This window comes from Ictidomys tridecemlineatus, chromosome 2 (assembly GCF_052094955.1).
Source record: "Ictidomys tridecemlineatus isolate mIctTri1 chromosome 2, mIctTri1.hap1, whole genome shotgun sequence".
Taxonomy (NCBI): domain Eukaryota; kingdom Metazoa; phylum Chordata; class Mammalia; order Rodentia; family Sciuridae; genus Ictidomys; species Ictidomys tridecemlineatus.
Genome location: NC_135478.1, coordinates 74,171,163 through 74,190,656, shown reverse-complemented (window position 1 = coordinate 74,190,656; position 19,494 = coordinate 74,171,163). Strand labels below are relative to the sequence as shown.

At 48.4% G+C, this 19,494-nt stretch overlaps 1 protein-coding gene across 2 annotated transcripts in view; it reads left to right on the top strand.

Annotated features, from left to right (window-relative positions):
* Nucleotides 1-13,723, top strand: part of Bcr (BCR activator of RhoGEF and GTPase) — a 141,065-nt gene extending 127,342 nt beyond the window's left edge. The window contains exons 17-23 of one of the 2 annotated variants that reach the window (XM_021732630.3): nt 3,555-3,614; nt 5,414-5,523; nt 7,600-7,739; nt 8,881-9,015; nt 9,911-10,016; nt 10,495-10,657; nt 11,089-13,723. In XM_021732630.3, coding sequence (XP_021588305.2) covers nt 3,555-3,614; nt 5,414-5,523; nt 7,600-7,739; nt 8,881-9,015; nt 9,911-10,016; nt 10,495-10,657; nt 11,089-11,178 — 804 coding nt within the window. In that variant the 3' untranslated portion in view covers nt 11,179-13,723. Of the gene's footprint in view, nt 1-1,312; nt 1,509-3,554; nt 3,615-5,413; nt 5,524-7,599; nt 7,740-8,880; nt 9,016-9,910; nt 10,017-10,494; nt 10,658-11,088 lie in introns of those variants that run through there. The other variant, XM_078038901.1, reaches the window with a different exon arrangement.
* Nucleotides 13,724-19,494: the final 5,771 nt, after the last annotated feature.

Below are 19,494 nucleotides of genomic sequence, written 5' to 3'. Positions count from 1 at the left end.
CAGGGCAAAGTGAGGGCACAGAGGAGGGAACTGAGTCTGTCTTCAGAGAAGGACTTTACAAGTCCTTAGCATCCTAATTCTGAGACCAGCCCAAAGTTACTGTCAGGTGTCCCAGCACATCCTGGGCTGAGACCAGGATCTAGAGTTGCCAGAGTCAGCAAAACCCAAGGCACATGGAGCCTCACAGCTTTTAGGAATTTCTTCCTTCAGTCATCTTTCTTTCATTACCATTTGTGAATTTTCTAGGTTTTCTCCCATATCCCTGTTCCTTCTCCTTAGGGGGTAGGTTTATGTCAAGCCATGGAATTTTGTCTTCTCCCATGTCCCCTGCTGTTCCATTTCTCCTGATCTTTTGTGTGTCTTGCTGGGTTCACAACTCAGATTCTAACAGGAGCATCAGGTTGATCTACTTTTTGTCTATAGGGGTTTGCTCATTCTGCACATTTCCCATAAACAAAATCACACCATGAGTGGTTCCTTCCACGTAGCATAGTTATTTTGAGGATCATCCATGCATAGCATTATCAGTAATGGCTGAATAACATTCCACCACATATATATCCCATGACTCTGCTTTTCTACTCACCTGTTGATGGACACTTAAGTTACTTCTACTTTGGGGCTTCTACTCTGCTAAGCACACTCTCTTCTTTGGAGCGGAACCAACTTCAGGGTGGCCTTTCCTGCTGGATCCACTAATTTAGGGCTGCCACAGGGTTTGGATGCCCAGAGGCCAACATGCCAAGCTACAGATAGATCTGGTGAAGAACTGGCCTAGCAGCATCAGGACCAGACAGGGATGGGTGCTAGATGTCAGTGTTCAGGAGTGGACAATAGTTGGAACCCTGTATAGGACCCCTCATCACTCTGCTAGCTTGCTCAGGGAGCAGGGACCACATGCAGGTTGTTTTTTGCCCTGGGTTCAATGGAAGTAGCATGTGTGGTTATTGGGTTGTAAGGTGGGGGGTGTGCAGGCCTTGGGGCAATCTCTAGGGTACTCCTAGCCTAAAATGGAACGACCAGTCATACATGTTACTAAGTGTCTCCAAATCCAGACTACAGGAAACAGCCACTTGAGAAGGAAGCTTGGCTTTTCTGGGCTGAAGAGGAGAGCAAGACACTTTGGAATTCCCGTAACCAATAGGCTCCTGTTGGGGGTGGGTGTTGTTTTTCCCATACACAAACAAAAAAATGGAATGCAGGGGTGATGGGAAGCTTCGACCTTGGCCAGCCAGGCAGGGGGTGGGGCTTCCCTTGGAGCCTGGTTAAAAGGCAACAGAGACTGGGAGCTGGCCACTGTGCTTCTGTCCAGCCCCTGTGGACCTCTCAGAGCAGCAGAGCTGAGGATGAGAGAATTACTGTCTGCCCCTGCTGCGATGCAGGGCCTCCTTCAATACTTACACCCGCGCCGAGCAAGACGGAGCCTGGTAGCCTCTGCCGAAAAGCACCTGTATGCACGAGGCACTGCCCTGTGGACCCATATCCGAGACCTGGTGTGCAGGGGCAAGGTGGGCCAGCAAATGGGCTTTGGTTTCCAAGTCAGCTGGGAGGGAAAGGGTCCCTGTCACCTGCTTGTCTTAAACAACTGCTCCCTCTGCCCCTCTGCTTTTCCAAACTCGGGGCTACTTGTCCATGGCTTTTGCCAATCCTGCCATTTTTTTAGGGCAAGGGACCCCTTGGTTGCTGTTCTCTGAAGGGAAAGGGAGGTATTTGTCCTGTTTAACGTGCTTCTGGGTTTCTGTTAACTTGTTGCTGAAGACCAGAAGGGCACCACATCACTTTTCTTGAGCAGCCAGGACAGAAATTAGGGTGACCAGCCAGCAGCTACACATCCCTTGTCTCTTCTAGTCATACCTGGTCTGGTATGGAGGGACATCTCTGCTGGTCCCAGAACTGGGAAGGGCCTGATGTCATCCCTCTTCTGCATCTCTTGGAGGCCTGAGGTTTGGTCTTGAGAGAGAGCACCTCTAGGAGGATTTCTTTTTCTGGGTGGTTTATAATTAACTGATCCCTCTTCACAGACCTTGCTTCTCAGAGTAGGTTCCCCATGGTCTGGAATGTGGCCTTTGAAAACCTCCCCAGGCAGATGCAGAGTAGGAACCTGTGTGGTCCTTAAGGGAGGGATTCTGCCACCTTTTGGTTTTCTATGTAATTCTGGTATACATTTCATATCTTTTGAAAACGTTAACCAGAAGGATCCACAAGGGAAAGTGAGGAGGGCTCATTTCCTGGGAATGCTTATGATACAGGGAGAGAGGCCCAGATGCACCTACCTGAATGGTAGAGGCAGCTGAGCCCCTTGACCTACCCTTGAATCCCTCCTTGTTTTCTACCTGTATCATCTGCAGAAGGCCCAGGTCACTGTGCTTAACACTGTTGTGTGTGTGCATGCAAGTGTGTTTTTGCATGTGTGCAGAAATCATGAGCTGTGGTGTGGTCCCTACTCTTAAGTGGCTTGCCTAGTAGGAGAAATGTACCATCACTTGAAGCAGGTACTGAGAACAGAAGACCATATAGGAAGTGTATATATGATGTGTGCCATGTTCTGTGGTGCTGGCTTCACACCAGTCTGGGAAGGTTTCTGCTTGTGCAAATTCCAGGTCCCACCTGGGAACACGACTCTAATCCTTTGGGGATAGAACCCAGGGTGATGCTTTTTGTTTTGCAGTTCTGGGAATTAAACCCAGGCCCCTATTGTGCCTGACAAGCATCCTACCACTGAGCCATATCTCCAACCCTGGGAAGTATTTTTTTGTTGTTGTTGTTTCTTTTCTTTTTTTTTTTTTTTTTAAACAAGAATCTCCGAGCTGCTTATTGCCAGACCAGTATCCTTGTCTGTATTTAGTAGCTGCTGATATGAGCGTGTGCTCACCAAAAAGCAGCTAGAGAGCCTTCATGGATGGGGGGCAGGTGGCCTGGGCAAGAGACTTTGTTATTTAGGTGAAATTAAGTAGCAGGTTCCTGCAGACCAGCTGCTAGACAGTGTCTTATGGAGATCAGAATTATTAGAAAGGCTTCCTTCTGGTCCCTGCTGTGTGATTTGGGGCTAGGCTCTAAATTTTTCTGGGCCTGACTCTTAAATTAAGTCATAGGACAATCCTGGCCTGGAAGCCTTTCCCATTACAAGCCAAACCATGGCACAGGGAGAAAACAGTATCCACCATCCCCAGGACAGCAGCTCTTGGTTGCCATGTCCCTCAAAGTTGCTGAAATTGGGCTTTCCAAAATGTCCTTTATACTAACCACTTGCCTTTCACAGAGTGTCTCACAGCAGTCCTATGGTGAGGGGGTACAGGATCCTGAGCTGTTGCCCCCATACCCAGAGGCAAGATCAGGCCCAAAGGTCTGGGAGTAGTAGGACCCTGAGGCTCCAGGGCTTTCTAACAGGTCCTCTCCTCTCTTTGGATTCCTCTGGGCCTCTCGATAGAGGTGCTGGTCACAATTTGGCTGTGCTTCTAACTTAAATATGGAGCAGTAGCAGGTGTGGGTCACTGCTGGGCAGGGCCTCTGGACATACCCAAAGGCCTCTGTTAATCATGTCCTTTTGATTTCAGCTGGACCCCCAGGCCCTGCAGGACAGAGACTGGCAGCGGACTGTCATCGCCATGAATGGGGTATGTTATCAGCAGGGCTCTATCATCATACACTTCCCACAAAAGGTTAGGAGGCCTGATTCCTTCCAAAACAATCAGAAGGAAGCTAACTCTGAGCTCATATCTGAGAGAAAGTGTGGCTGAAAGAAGGAAAGGCCACTGCAGAGCAGAGTAATTTTGCCCAGGAAGGAATCTTTTCCATTTGGTAGCTAGAATACATGCAGTCAGAGCCCAGGTTCTGAGCATACTCCTGAAAGATCTCATGGTGCCACTTTTTTTTTTTTTTTTAAGAGAGAGAGAGAATTTTTTAATATTTATTTTTTTAGTTCTTGGCGGACACAACATCTTTGTTTGTATATGGTGCTGAGGATTGAACCCGGGCCGCACGCATGCCAGGCAAGCGCGCTACCGCTTGAGCCACATCCCCAGCCCTCATGGTGCCACTCTTGACAAGTGGAGCCTCAACCCAGGGCCCTGGAATTTTTCTATAGCAACCGAGGTCCCTGGATAGTCTTCAGCTACCCCAGGAAGATTTGTATAGGATGAGTATTTCTATCCCAAATGCTCCAGACAAGAAACATTTCGAATTTGAATCTGTTTTGTTTTCCTGATTTTGAAAAATTTGCATTTAACATCTTGGGAACAGGAGAAAAGCCAACACAAAATGCATTTATATTTTCTACATCTTACACACATAGCCTAAAGGTAATTTTATGTATTTTGACCCACAAAACATGAGGTCAGGTGTAGAATTTTCCACTCTGGCATCATGTCAGTGCCCAAAAAAGTTTTTAGATTTTGAAGCATTTCAGATTTTCAGATGAGGTATGCTCAATCTGTTAAGAAAACAAAAGAAAACAAAAAACACCCAGGGCTTGGATATGGCTCAGTTTTAGCACTGCGAAAACAAAACCACACACTAAAAAAGCCCTGGGCATATATATGATAAAGTGTTACATTAGTCTCTTACGTTTTTATTGGTGCTAGGTATTGAAACTCTGATCTCACACATGATAATAATGTGTTCTACCACTGAGCCACACCCCCCAGTACTCACTATTTATTTCGATGAACCAGGGATTGAACCCAGGGTGCTCTATCACTGAGCTACATCCCCAGACATTTTTATTTTGAGACAGAGTCTTACTAAATTGCTGAGGCTGGCAGTGAACCTGGCAGTCCTCTTGCCTGAAGCCTCCTGAGGTTCTGGTATTGCAGGCAAGTACCACCATGCCAAGCTCCATTCACTTATTTTTTAAAATTGTTCTTAAGAAAGAAAGAAAGGTTGGGCATGGTGCTGCACAACTATATACTCTCTGGAACTTGGGAGGCTGAAGCCTGAGAATCACAAGTTTGAGGTCAGCCTAGGTAATTTTAGCAAGGGAGAGGCCACTGCAGAGCAGAATCATTTTTCCCAGGAAAGAATCTTTTTCATTTGGTGGCTGGAACACATGCAGTCAGAGCCCAGGTTCTGAACATGCTGGGCTTAGCAAGACCTTGTCTCAAAAAAACAAATGGGGCTGGGGATGTGACTCTGTGGCTAAGTGCCCCTGGATTCAGTCTTCCGTTAAAAAGAAAAAGAAGCAATGGGGATTTTAGGGAAAATTCTAGACAAGCCATTTCTTAAAACCATCCAAACTGTTTGTGGCTCTTGCTGAACTGGACCAGGTTCTTGCCTCAAGGATGGCCTCACCTCACTCTAGAACCTTGAGCTGCTTGCCCTGGGAGTACAAAGATTTGTTGAGACTCCCAGGGACCTCTGGCACCTCGGGCTCCAGGGACCAGAAGTAAGAGACCTATGCCCTTTCTTCCCTTTGCAGATTGAAGTGAAACTTTCTGTCAAGTTCACAAGCAGGGAATTCAGCTTGAAGAGAATGCCGTCCCGCAAACAAACAGGGGTGTTTGGAGTCAAGATTGCCGTGGTCACCAAGTGAGTGGCATGGGTGTGGGCTCCTGCATCAAGAGTGTGTCTCTGAAATTCAGTTTCTGAAGGAAAGATCAGGCATGGTTCTCTCGCCTCTATGCATGATTTCTCCACAGGGAGGCCTCCCAGGACCCTGGGAACATTCTGTATACTTAGCTACCTTCTGTGTTTACTGCAAAACTAGCTCAGGAATGTCCTTGTCTCCTTCCTTTGGAAGCTGTCTACTGGCTCCTGCTAGACTCCAGGAACTGCCCAAGTGTGGATTTGCTTCCCTCGCTTGGAATTTGTCATGATCCCAGGTTCCTGTTGAATCTTTGTAACCTCTACCCCTTTGTCACTAGTCAGTTGCCAGGACAGGCTTGTTTGTTAGTTTCAGGGCAATTCTCGGGGATACAGACCACTCCCTCCCAGATTTCATTCACTTCCCCAGGATGGAATCAGGCTGGACCCTGACCTTACTGGCCAGGGCTGTGTCATTCATTCCCCAGGCACTTATGTCTAAATACCATACCTGCTAATGTCATAGGCCTGTAATCTCAGGGACTTGGGAGACCAAGGCAGAAGGGTTGCAAGTTTGAGGCTGGCCTCAGCAACTTATTAAGACTCTGTCTTAAAATTTTTTAAAAAAATAATAAAAAGGGCTAAGGATGGAGCACAATGCCTGTGGGGTGAATTCCCAGTATCAAAAGTATAAAATAAATAAATACCACTTCGGTTCCTGTGGCACTTCTGGAAGGCTCTGGACATGAGTAGACGAGAACTCTGCCCTCAGCTTAAACCACGCCCCCAACACAGGGGCCTGAAAGTGCTTATCTGAGAGCTGAGGATGGGGTTCTCTTTTCATGCTTAGAGCTTTTGGGGTGGTTTGGGAAAGAGTTTTGGTATGCTCCTAAAACCAGTTGCAAAATAAGACTGAAGTTAAGGCTGACTTCTGTCTTTGAAGTATTCTTGCTCCAGAGTCCTACATAGATGGAGATCCTAGAATCATCTGTTTCTTAGAGTCAGAGGAGAAAAGCAGTCAGAATTACCAGATGCCTAGGCAACCCTGTGGAGTCATTCATTCAATAGATGCTTGTTGCGGGCTTGCCACCTGCAGTGCAGCTGCAGCAAAATAAGGGGGGGGGGACAACTTGTGTAGATTGATACTGCAGGAGTAGGAGCTTTTTATTGTAGGACAACAGAGGTATTTATACATTTTGCACAGCTTATCTTAACTAGATACATCAGTCAACCAATAAGGAATCTCCACACTTAATGGCTCGCTTTTGTTACTTCTCAAACCACTCCCTCTGGCATTTTGCCAGGCACCATCCAGACTTGTTTACGAACTCTGACATTTCTCTGGCAAAATGCCAGGTGCCATCCTGACTTGTTTACAGACTCTAACAGCAATGTGTAGGGCTCATCTCTCAAGGAGACATAGAGGGACCAGAGGATTCACTTCATATAGCAGTCAGTTGGCAGGATGGAGACCAGTGTGATTGCCCATCTCAGATGATAAGCCTGCTTTCCAGGACACCATAAGGTCACTTGTTATTATAAGGCCTGTGATCTTTTTTTTAATGGTGTCATTTTTAAAAAAATTTTTTTGGTTTATTTATTTATTTTTATGTGGTACTGGGGATTGAACCCAGTGCCTCACACATGCTAGGCAAACACTTTACCACTGAGCCACAAGTCCAGCCCCAGGCCTGTGATCTTTTAACTGCACTTCTTGTGGCCATCTTCACTTAGAAAAACCTCCTGGAGCTAGAGGTGTAGCTCAGTGGCAGAGCATTTCCCTATCATGTTTAAAGGCTCTGGGTTCAATCCCCAACACCACACACACACACACCACCCCCCAAAAAAGGAAGAAGGTAAGAAAGTCTCTGGACCTTCCCCCAAAATTACATATAACTTGCAAGTGTTCAGCTGCTTCATTCCCTTAGGAAATCCCAGTGATAACTCATAGAGTGTAAGGAAAGCACACACAGGCTCTATGTGCAGTCCCAAACCTGGGCACCTTCCTCACCCCTATTTCTGGGTAGGCTGATAGGTGACAGGGCTGCCTGGGCACTAAAGATGTTTCCTCTTCCCTCACAGGAGAGAGAGGTCCAAAGTGCCCTACATCGTGCGCCAGTGTGTGGAGGAGATTGAACGCCGGGGCATGGAGGAGGTGGGCATCTACCGTGTGTCTGGAGTGGCCACAGACATCCAGGCGCTGAAGGCAGCCTTTGACGTCAGTGAGTGTCATCTGGGCAGCGTGGGATGGAAGTGTGACTGGTCGACAACCTGTTGCCTGTCACATCATTCTCTGTACCTTTTCTTTATTTATTACTTCATTATTTACAAATATGAGACAAGCCAGACACAATGGCAGGTGCCCATAGTTGAGGCAGGAGGATCACTTGAACCCAGGAGTTTGAGGCCAGCCTGGGCAACATAGGAACACCTTGACTTGAAAAGGGGACCGGGAGAGAAAGAAGCAGCAACAGCCTATTCAATACCCATCCTAGACACACAGGTTGGACCAGGTGTTTCCATGGGAGTTAGATTGCTGCCATTGGAGTGGACAGGAGGTGTTGAAGTCGCTCAGTCAGTGTGGTATGACGATGGCCTGTTTAAGGATGCCATGGGATATGGATATGACCCAGCTCCTGCTGGTACTATGGTGTCTCCTCCTGTTTAACCACCCTCACATGCTACAAGGAAGGAAGAATTGCCCCAGTTGCCAGGCTAGAAAATTCATACCCCGGAGGGTCCTTGATCAGTATTCTCAAAGGAGAAATTACAGAAGACCTAGGACTCAACAGGACTCTGGCTACAGGCTCTCCACAGGGTACATACCGCTTATCCTGACTTGGAGCCCTTGAGGTACTAGCAGTTCCAGCTGGATCCTGCTGTGGTGCCAGTTCCCTCTCGGCAACCAGAGTGGACCTCACCTGTGGTGTGGAAGACCAGTGGCCTTCCAACCCCAAAGCAAGGCACCTATTTAAATACTAAAATGATTCAAGTAATCCCAGTGCCTCCTTATTAGTGGAAGATGCCAGTGCCTGGGTACATACAGGGCAGAGCGGCCTGATTCTTGCTCAGGTGCCATGTTCTCCACTGGCCTTGCTGCTTCTCCTGGCCACATGCGTCTGGCTCCACCCCTGGGCTGCACCTTGCCAAACAGGGGAGCGTTCTGGGGATGTACTCACTTCCCTTGCAAACCCTGCACAGACCCAGAACCATGCAGATGCTGGGGAATAATAAGATGAACCACTCAAAAAGGAGGGACCTAGGCAGCATTCAGCATCGCAAGGATAGTTAGCCAAGATGGGGATCGCAGAAAACCTGACTTGGCATCCACGTGGAGGTTCTCCATTTCTCTGTTCTTTTTAGATAACAAGGATGTATCAGTGATGATGAGTGAAATGGATGTGAATGCCATCGCAGGCACGCTGAAGCTTTATTTCCGTGAGCTGCCTGAGCCCCTCTTCACTGATGAATTCTACCCCAACTTTGCTGAGGGCATTGGTAAGCACGGAAGGCCTCACAAGAGGTAGCTTCCCTTCCTGTCCACTGCCACCCTTGCAGGGGCCTGAGCTGTGCCTTTCTGCTATGATCCACGCTTCACCCTGACCAGAGAAATCTGACTGCATGGGCCTTTACCCATGCTGAGAGGGCCTCCTGCTGTCCCAATCCTTACAGTAAACTGAGAGGATGAAGCACCTAGCACTGCCTTGAACATGCCACAGACTTTCCTTTCTTTAGACCAGGGTTGAATGTTGCTTCCCAGGCTAGGGAATACCCTACCCCTTTAACCCTGTTGTAGCCCAGTCAGGCAGAGGTTTCCAGCTCAGCCTTTACCCTAAGTCAACCTAGAGGGAGATATCCAAAGGGCAGGGACTAGCATCTGAGGCATAGGCAGTCTCCACATGACCCCTAGAATGAGTATGCCTACCATGGCCCATTCAGCAAAGAATCTGGTCTCTCTGAACTGAAAGTGTCCCCTATGTACAGGGCAATGAGAAAGCCTCCCAGGGTTTGGTGGGGCTGGGGCTCCTCATCCCCCACTCTACCCACTTTGTTCCATGCCAGGGCTCTTTCTAGAATGCTGTAGCAGCAGAAAGTGGCCCCAAGGAAGCACTGCCCAAAAGCAGTTCCTCTTATGGTACCTCTTGCTGCTGGTGTATAGGATACTGTTTGTCCCTTTGAGACAGAATGCATTTAGGATAACTCACACCCCCACATAGACACCCATCACAGCATCCTCACTGGGGGACTATGCTGTGTGAGTGAGGATGACAACTGGCTTGGACTGTTGAGCACCTTTGAACACAGGCCCTGAGTATCGCATCTGACCAACCTTGAGAGAAGTGTCCAGGCCATGGTTATGACCCTGAGAAGTAATCCCTGCCCTACTGTACAGCTCTTTCAGATCCTGTTGCAAAGGAGAGCTGCATGCTCAATTTGCTGCTGTCCCTCCCAGAAGCCAACCTGCTGACATTCCTCTTCCTTCTAGACCACCTGAAAAGGTATCCCTGGGTCTTCTGTAGGGGTCTAGTGTTCCAAGACCCCAGGAAGCAGGGTGGGAGTATCCCCTGGGACCAAAGGTCTTTTCTTGCCACCCCTGTTACTCACCCCCACTCCCCAGAGACTTCTTCCCTCTGCATCATGGCCTTCAATGAAAAGCAAGGTGCCTCAGCCACAGCCAGCAGTGTACTTGGACCCTGCCGTCACCCAAATCATGTCCCAGATCTGGCCCAGCTGCCTTCTGGCCATGGGTGCTCTTTTCCTTAGGCCCCTCAGACCTAGAAGTCCTGGGGTGGAGTCTGCTTTTAGCACAATCAGGTTGAGGTCCCTCCCTCCCCAGATGATTGTGCTGTGGAACCACCACAAGGCAGCAAGGGGTCTTGCCTGCTGCCATGTTCCCTGAGGGTTCTAGGACCCAACCCCTTTACCTCTCTATCAAAGCTGGTGTCAAACAGCACCCTTTACTATGTCCTTCTACAGAGTGGCTGAAAAGGAGACCGTGAACAAGATGTCCCTGCACAACCTCGCTACAGTGTTTGGTCCTACACTGCTCCGGCCCTCAGAGAAAGAGAGCAAGCTCCCTGCCAACCCCAGCCAGCCCATTACCATGACTGACAGCTGGTCCTTGGAGGTCATGTCCCAGGTATGGGGAGATGAGCTCCAGCCCATGCCACCTGGCCTGACCAAGGTGGCCTCTAACTGTCCCACCATAAATTCTAGCAGCTATTCCCACCTCCATTGTATAGAGGTGATGACCAAGAGTCAGAGAGAGGGTCTTGCCTAAGCCCATATGGCTGAGAGGGGAAGGGAGAGTCTCAGCTGCTGTGTCTACTGCTGTACTGTGCTGGACTTCATAGAACCAAGCCCACCCCCTGGTCCTCCTGTTTTAAGACTCGACCTGAGTCTTAAAACAGTCCCACATCATATGGCATTAGGAACCTCGTTCCAGGTATCTTGCTGTGAGGGATTCATGTCACCTGAGCTGATCTTGTGGGCTTGGGCCAAGAATTCTTCCTATCTGTAGCAGTGAGTGACCTTCTGAGCCACTTTCTTCTCCCTCCTCTTCTTGGGCAGGTCCAGGTGCTGTTGTACTTCCTGCAGCTGGAGGCCATACCTGCCCCAGACAGTAAGAGACAGAGCATCTTATTTTCCACTGAAGTCTAAAGGCCCAACATCATCTCAAGAAGCCAACAGAACAGCCTGGGAACCTGTGGTGAAACGGGCCATCTGAAGAGTGGGAACCGAACCTTCATGAGGTGTAACTGGGCCATTCCCAAGAGCCAGGCCATCTGCCAAGAGACAGTACCCAAAGTAGAAGGCCAGGTGGCTGGCACAGATCCCCATTGGTCTGCAAACATGTCTGGCCTTGGACTGTGGTTTTCCGTGCCGCCACCAGAGGGCGCCCCAAGCCAGCACGTCTTGGCGTGCAGGCCTGGCTCCAGGGAGAGAAGGCGGAGTGGTTTTTATGAACTTAATTTATCAGAGTTTAAAAGATTTCTACTGGATCACTTGTCAAGATGCACCCTCTCCAGGGAGAAGGGAACACCACCAGATTCCTTCATTATTGTGTCTTGAATAAACACTGCTGCTGCTTTATACTGTGGGGGCCACAGCCCTGTCCCTGTATGGGTAGGGGCATTTCAATTTCCCTAACTTAGACTCCATTTGTAACAGGACTTGAGAAGCTAATTCAACACTGTGTAGTGTCATGCCTCCATTCACTCCCTGCTTCTTTTTCTTTGTAGTAGGATTTCTGTCCAGAAATGGGTCAGCTTTCTGCTCTTTCCTGTTGCTTTATTTTTTGCTATTTGTGCATTCCTCTGAAGGCAGTCCACCTGCAGCCATGAAATGTGCAGGGACCAGACACTGGGGGAGGGAGGTCCAGGCCACACACCTTATGATTCCTTCTCCAAGGAGCGTGACCATGCCTACCTATCCTGACTGCCCACCTGGCTCTCACTCTCCTTTTCAGTTTGAAAGGGCCCGGATTTCTCTGACTTCACTGTCTGCACTCTCAACCTCTACACAGATGGCTTCATTTCCTGGCTCAACTGAACAGACTCAGTTAACTTTTGTAAAAATTTCTTCTCAGCAGCAGCAGCTGGCTGGTAGCTTGTTTTAAAACTTTGATCCAAAATAGCTTTTTGATACTTGAATATTTTTAAGTTTTATACATAGTTTCTAATTTTTTTCCTACCAGATTCAGATACCTAATAAGATATTAGAATGTACTCCGTGGACAGTCTGTGTCCCGGCAGCATTTTGTCTTCCTCTAAGCTCTAGTTCCATTTTCTTATTCTGACATCTCAAGCATATCAGGATATGATGGGTTAGGAAAAGGCCAAGCATGGGATGGGGGTTCCCATCCCAAAGTAGGTGGGAGGAAAGGCCTGCCTGCTGCACTCCCTCCCCATGTTCCCTGCATCTTTGCAGAAGGAGCCTGAACAGCTCTCTAACTCTCCCTGAGCATCAGGCTTAGAGAAAAGAGAATCAGGAAGGCCATGAACTTGTTTGAAGAAGGTAAACCTATGAACAGTTTGAATCACTTTTTTAAAAAAGTGGGGCTGAAAGGAAACAGAGGTCCAGTTTCCATGCTGCTCTTGCAAGAGGAGGGGATGCTGCTAATCAGAGGAGGGAAACGGCATGACTCAGGAAAATGTCTGTTGGTTGTCACAAGAGGACATTAATACCAGTAGGACACTGTCCCATAACCCTTCCCACATCTGGGGACGGGAAAGATGTTGATGAGCAAATCCTGCCAAGCCCACTACATGAGGGAGACCCCTGACACCAGGGGCGATGCGTCTCCTACTGTTTCCTCTGCTTCTGAACCTGCCAAAGCAGAGGGCAGAAAACAAAGTCACTTAAAGTTTCTCGTCTATACAATGTTTAGTTGTGCTTTTTTTTTTTTCTCACAGAGAGCAGAGCCGCCTTCCCTGGTGGTATGGACAAAATCAGCCTCTGTCTCAGCACATTTCTGGACCCAGTGGGCTCCTCTGACCTGGCTGCCCATCCCCATCCCTCTCAGCTACCCTCCAGCCCTGCAAGGGAGACAGGTTTTGCTTAAAAAAAGCCAAACCCAGCCTTTGTGTCTACCTACTCCCTCTGGTGTCTCATGATTTGCATCTGTCGCCTTGAAACTGGAAAGCAATATATCGTCTGTGCCAATTCTCTTTCCTTCACCGGATTCCTTCCTCTTTATACTTTTTATTTATATAGGATGTGTGCTGTTTAACAATGGAATGACCACTCTTTCTCGTGTAGTTGTAAAAGTGCTCCCCCACGGCCAGGCCACAAGAGCAGTGGTGGTTTAGGAGCCGGAACTGCCTCCATTACTCTATTTCATGCCTCACAGGCCTGTGGGCTCTGGCTGGCTAAGCCAGTGTGGGGCTGGAAAAAAATATGGTGTTCCCCAGGAGTCAGGGGATTTGGCCTTCCCCCTACAAAGCAAGCAAAGGCCCAGAGCCCAATGCAACTGTCCACAAGGTATGGCTGCAGGTCTCTAAAGCAAAAAGTGATGCTTTCTTGCCTCAGGGCCTGGGTCCTGGGAGCAGGTATCTTGGCTTCCTGTCTGTAGCCTGGCCTTCTCCCTGCTGAGTGGATGGTCTCCTGGCAGCTGTGATCCTGCTTTTGAGCTCAGCCATTGTATGCCACTGTGGGGGGAAAGGATTGCTGACACTTTCATTAAAGTTACCTGAGACTACTCAAATTAGTGGTGTTTTCCGGATTTAAAACAACAACAACAATTGGTGCCTCTGGGAGAAATCCCTGAGCTTCTGGCCTGGGGGTTGGGGAGTACAGCAGAGCTTCCTGGCAGGTGCAGAGGAGAGTTGAGTGTATGGAGGCCCCACTGTTGGGGAGGCCACCAATATGGGAGGAGGTCAGCACTCCCTGCTGTGGGAAAGCCAGGCCTAATGGGGTTTGGGCAGTCATCAGTAGGCACAGCCAGACAGTCTTAGGACACAAGGAGCAGCAACCATGACCCTGCAAACATGGGACTGTGGTTTGGGCAGGGACCATGCTGTTGGCTGAGGGGAGGAAGAGAAGCCACTTGGGAGAAGTAGTCACGACCCTGCAAGTGAAACAAATGGCTGACTGGGCAGCTGGTTAGTGCTCCTTTGTCATACTGGGTCCAGGAAGAGGGACGGCTCTAGTCTCACACAGCCTGGGCCCTGGCGTGAACTCCTCAGCCTCAGTGGTTTCTGCTGGGACTGCAGTGGTAGTGCTGGCCTGCCTGGCCTTTCTATTACCTACAAATAGGACATGGTCACCTCCAGCCTTGCTCTTCAATGCCTGCCCAGAGAAGTTGGACCCAGGGTGGAAACAGGCATGCAGCATGGGTTCTATCATGATTGTGGCTGGGTCACATCCACTCTGCCGTCTGGTTCCCCTCAGGGCAGAGCCTACATTAGATCACCCCGAGGTTCCCCAGGCAAGAGCAACTCACCTGGCAAAGACTACAGATGGCCAAGGAGAGAGCTGAAGGGTGGGTGAGCCCAAAGTCTTCTCAGCCTCCCCATCTCCTCCTCAGCTGTGTAGTTAGCTCTTTTGGAAGGCTAGAGAGGGATGTTACATGGTCTCCTGCCTGCAGTGCATGCAGCATTACCATCATTGACGATGGAAGGTTGTAGAAGTGTCCTGGGGAGAGACTGGTCTCCCTTCACTGGCCCACTGGTGATCTGGCAGAGGTCATACTGAAGGTTGGACAAAGCTGTACCTCCACACTTGGGTGCTCCAAAATTTCAGCAATGCTGTCCCCACCCCACAAGCATAAGGGTTGATATTGGGCCAACACTCACCGATAAAGCTGCCTATACATTAGGCCTTTCTGCCCAACCTGATGTCTGTTCACCAGAAAGGGCTGCCACTGAACACCTCACTGAGTACCTAGCCCCTAAAGGGTTACAGTTCGCACCTCTTCCCTACCTGCCTGGTCCTGTTTAAAAACACAGTCTATGGCTATAACACCCTAAATGTGCCCTATCTCCTCAGAAAACACACACATGCACAAAACCTTTCTGTGCCTCTCACCAGAAGCTGAGAGTGGGAGCCAGATCTAGCCAAGCACAGGCCAGTGGCATGGCCTAGGAAGTAGGACCATTCACTGCTTCCTCCACTCTGAGGTCATGAACACCTTGAAGAGCTCTCAAGTCCTCATAATCCAGTCTGTTTACTTGATAGATGGGGAAACCATGGCCCTCAAAGAACCCAACCCTATTCGGCATCCCAGGGTTAGTCCATGAAGAGACTGGGATCTCTGCCTTCACACTCCTTGACCTCAAGCTTGCCACCTTTCTGCTTGAGCAGATGATATGGGGGTCAGACTTCGATCACCAGCCCTGGCCTGGATGTGACTATGCTGATGTGGGTGGGCCCAGGCCAATGGGCTGAGAATCCTGGCAACGTGCCCTATCTGAATAAAGAGAAGGCAGGATTTCATATAGAAATCTTAGGATTTTTATACCCACCTATAAAAGAAAGCTTTGCTTGCTTTTAAAGGAAGCATTTATAGTCTAATAATGGGAAGTCCCAAATACTTCTGGAAAGATAAACATTTGAGAAATGGGAGGGGGGGGTGACAGCCCTTGAAGAGGCCCAAATCGCTTTCTCTGGAGCAGTGGCCACAGGTCAGTAGGCAGAACTGGGACTGGAGAAGGTTCACTCCCAGAAGAGGAGGAGAACTGTCAGATCCGGGATCGAGGGTATTGGAGCCCAGTTGTCCTAACTGGAATGAGAGAGCTGCCAAGAGATGGGTCAGCTACCAGGCAGAACCCTGCATCACCCCAGTTCTTACGAAAAGACCAGCCAGTGACATGACAAAGATAAGCATGCACTTAAATGGATTCCTGGAAGACAGGTCCTTATTCAATCTCTCAAATATGACCAGATTAAAAAGAGGACCAGCTGTTTAGGGTTAAAATGGTGCCAAGATCCCTAGACCCTGCAGCTGGATCAGTGTCACATGGCAATGAATTCCAACAAAGGCCTTTTCTGGCCACTTCTGCAACTACAGCAGAGGGACCTTCAGTTCTTCTGAGGACACAGTCCACATTCCAACAATTTTCCCATTCCTTTCCCATGGACAGAAGTGGGCAGAAACTGGGTAGGGCCTGACCAGAAACATTCCCAGAGCTTTCAGTGACTGTCAAAACATGAGTCCCACAATAAGGTCGTGTGTATTCAAGTGGGATTCTCATCTAAAGAAGGGACCTGGGAATGGAGCCAAAACAAGTTCAGGTCCCCAAGTAGCTGTTGGTTGGTTCAGCAGCCACCAGAAGAGGTTCCAGAATGATGGATACAAGAGAGCCTGAGCCACCCAGATGCATTGCTCCCCCAGAGGCTCAAATGACCATGGACAGGTAGACCTCCAAACCCCACAGCACAGCTCCAGGGGGCAGACATGGGAGATCTAAAGTCATTGGGGCATGTGCTACAACTGCTCATTTTGAAAGAGCTGCAATTAAAAATAGACGACACGTGCTGCCTTACTGGGGTCCACTAGCCCCCTCCCCAGGTTTCACTCTCCTGACTCCCATCCATGGCCACCCAGCACCCCACTGAGCCCAACCTCTCACTGCTACTTCTGGGCTCCAGAACAAAAGGGGGCTAGCTGGAGGAGAAAACAATGTGGAGAGGGGGAATTACTGCTTGCTCTACTTTTTGAAAACAAAATTTTAAATGTTAAAGGGGGAATAACAGAGGTTATTTGGAACAAGCTAAAGAATCTAAGATCTTTGTGTTCTGTTAGATAAACATTCCGGAGCTGGGTTTCTCACACCAGACTCTTTCAGCTGCTGAGGGCTAAGGAAAGGCTGCTGGAACTCCCAGCTATGGGTGAACACTGCAGGAGCCCGGTCCACCCTGGGGAGGCCGACCTGTTTGAGCTTACACTCTCCCAGGTCATCTCCTCAAAACCCACCTCCTAGCAGGATCACCTCGGTTGTGGGATTACACCAGTTCCCTTTAGGTCTGGCTGGCATTGCTCATACCCTCCCCAGGCTCCTTCCTGCCCACTGGTGTTTTTAGGCTCCATCTCTCCAAAGCTGTTGGAGACTGAACTGTGTATCCTTCCCTTCCCCAATTAATATGTTAAAGCCCTCACCCTCAAATTAACTATATTTGGAGACAGGTCTCTAAGAAGTTAATTTAGGTTAAGTGAGGTCATAAAGGTGGAGCCCTGATCCAATAGGATTAATGTTCCTATAGATAGCGGAGTAGACACCCCAAGATCTCACTCTCTCTGCAGGTGCACAGAGAAATAACCATGTGAGGACACAGCAAGAAGACATCTATAAGATCTTGGGCTTCTGGTCTCTTAACGGGAAAGGAAATAAATATCTGCATTTTAAGCTAGAATATGGTATTTGTTATGACTTCCAAAGCTAATATAATGGCTTTAGGTTGTATGGAGTGGGAGGTGCACTGGGGATTGAAACCAAGGTGCTCTACCACTGAGCTATGTCCCCAGCCCTATTTTTTCTTTCAGACAAAGGCCTCCCTAAATTGCCCAGACTGGCTTTAAATGTATGATCCTCCTGCTTCAGCCCCCTGAGTAGCTGGGATTACAGATGTGTGCCACCAGGCTCAGCCTCTGCCATTGTTCTTAACCCAACACACACAAGCAGCTCTGGACCCTGAGTCCTTCCCCCTCCCTTTCCCTACTGTTCCATGTTCATGACACTCTTAGAGGGCAGGGGCTGTCACCTCCCTCAGCTACATCAGCCAAGACTCTGGGAATACATCCCATGTGACCTCCTCCTCCTAAGGTCAGTGCAAATCACTTCCAATTCAAGGTCACCTTGAAGCTCCTAACTATAGCCACCATGCAGCCATGAAATAGGAAGGAACATTCATGCTGTGACCCACAAATTTGCTTGTTTCACCGTGGAGGTTTACCTTAGGATGCTCTTAGGATTCCCACAGGCCTAGAGCAGTCTTTTCCCCAACCTCCTCTGCTACTCCAGCTGGAGACACTCTCCCCTCAGAGTTCTGAGGTTTTTACCTCAGTGGATGCCCTGTACTTCCCAGGCAAAGTAGTTGAGAAGCAGCGGTGCCTGAAAGGCTTGACTGAGCTGACCCCCCAAGTAGAAGGGGATTCATGGGACAATGTGGATTTCTTTTTCCCCCCAATACATTTATTGTTGTTGTCTGTTGTTTGTTTTGGTACCAGGGATTAAACCCAGGGGTGCTCTGACACTAATAAGCCACATCCTTAGTCATTTTTATTTTTTATTTTTAAACAAGGTTTTTGCTATGTTGCTGAGGGTCTTGCTAAGTTGCTGAGGCTGGCCTCAAACTTGTGATCCTTCTGCCTCAGCCTCTTGAGTGGCTGGCATTATAGGCATGTGCCATGGCATATAGCTCCCCTGATTTTTTTTTATTGTAATAAAATACACATAAAACTTACCACTTTAACCTTTTTGCAGGGAGAAGGGAGCTGTGGATTGAACCCTGGGCTTTGCACATACTAGACAAGTGTTCTACCACCAATTGGCAGCCTCAGCTCTATCTTGACCATTTCTAAATATATAGTTCAGTAGTATTAAATATAATCATTATGCTATACAACCATTACCACCATACATCCCTGGAACTCTTTCACCTTGTGAAACTGGAACTCTATCCCCATGTTAAATAAAATTATAAGAGGCCATGCATGCATTTGGACTAAGTTCCTACACTAAGCCCAATAGATCAAACCAAAATGGAGTCACCCATGCTAAGGTTCCATGTCACCCAGTCAAAACTAAGTTGTGTATGTGATCTTCTGATAAGTCCTGAGAATGAGAGATTATATGTAAACCTCCAAGCAAGCCAGTTTTGCTAGTATTTAAAAAAAGAAAAAAAGTCAGGCTGGAGATGTAGTTCGGTGGTAGGTAGAATGTGTGCTTTGCATGTGCAAGGCCCTGGATTTAATCCCAAGCACTGATAAAAGTGGGAACAAGTCCCTTTTACTTTATTCCTTACAAAGAAAATATTTTTGAAAGAATCCATCCACTTTTGGTGGGTGGTGCTGGGGACAGACTGCATTGCTCATGCCAACTATTATATGCTCTATCACTAAGCTAGATACCCAGCCCCTCCAATCTTTTTGTTCTTTGTTTCTGCTTTTTTTTTTTTTTTTGGTACCAGGATTGAACTCAGGGACACTCAACCACTGAGCCACATCCCCTTCCCTATTTTGTATTTTATTTAGAGACAGGGTCTCACTAATTTGTTTAGCACCTCGCCTTTGCTGAAGCTGGCTTTGAAATCAGGCTCCCAAGCTGCTGGGATTACAAGCTTGGGCCACTGTGCCCAGTTGTTTCTGCTTTCTTCAACTTCTCTTTGTTCACAAAACCAAACTCCTAGTCTTAGATTACCAAAACCATCATCCTTGCTAGGCATGGTGGCACAGCACATGCCTGTAATCCCAGTGGCTTGGGAGGCTGAGATAGGAAGATCACAAATTCAAAACCAGCCTCAGCAACTTAGCAAGGG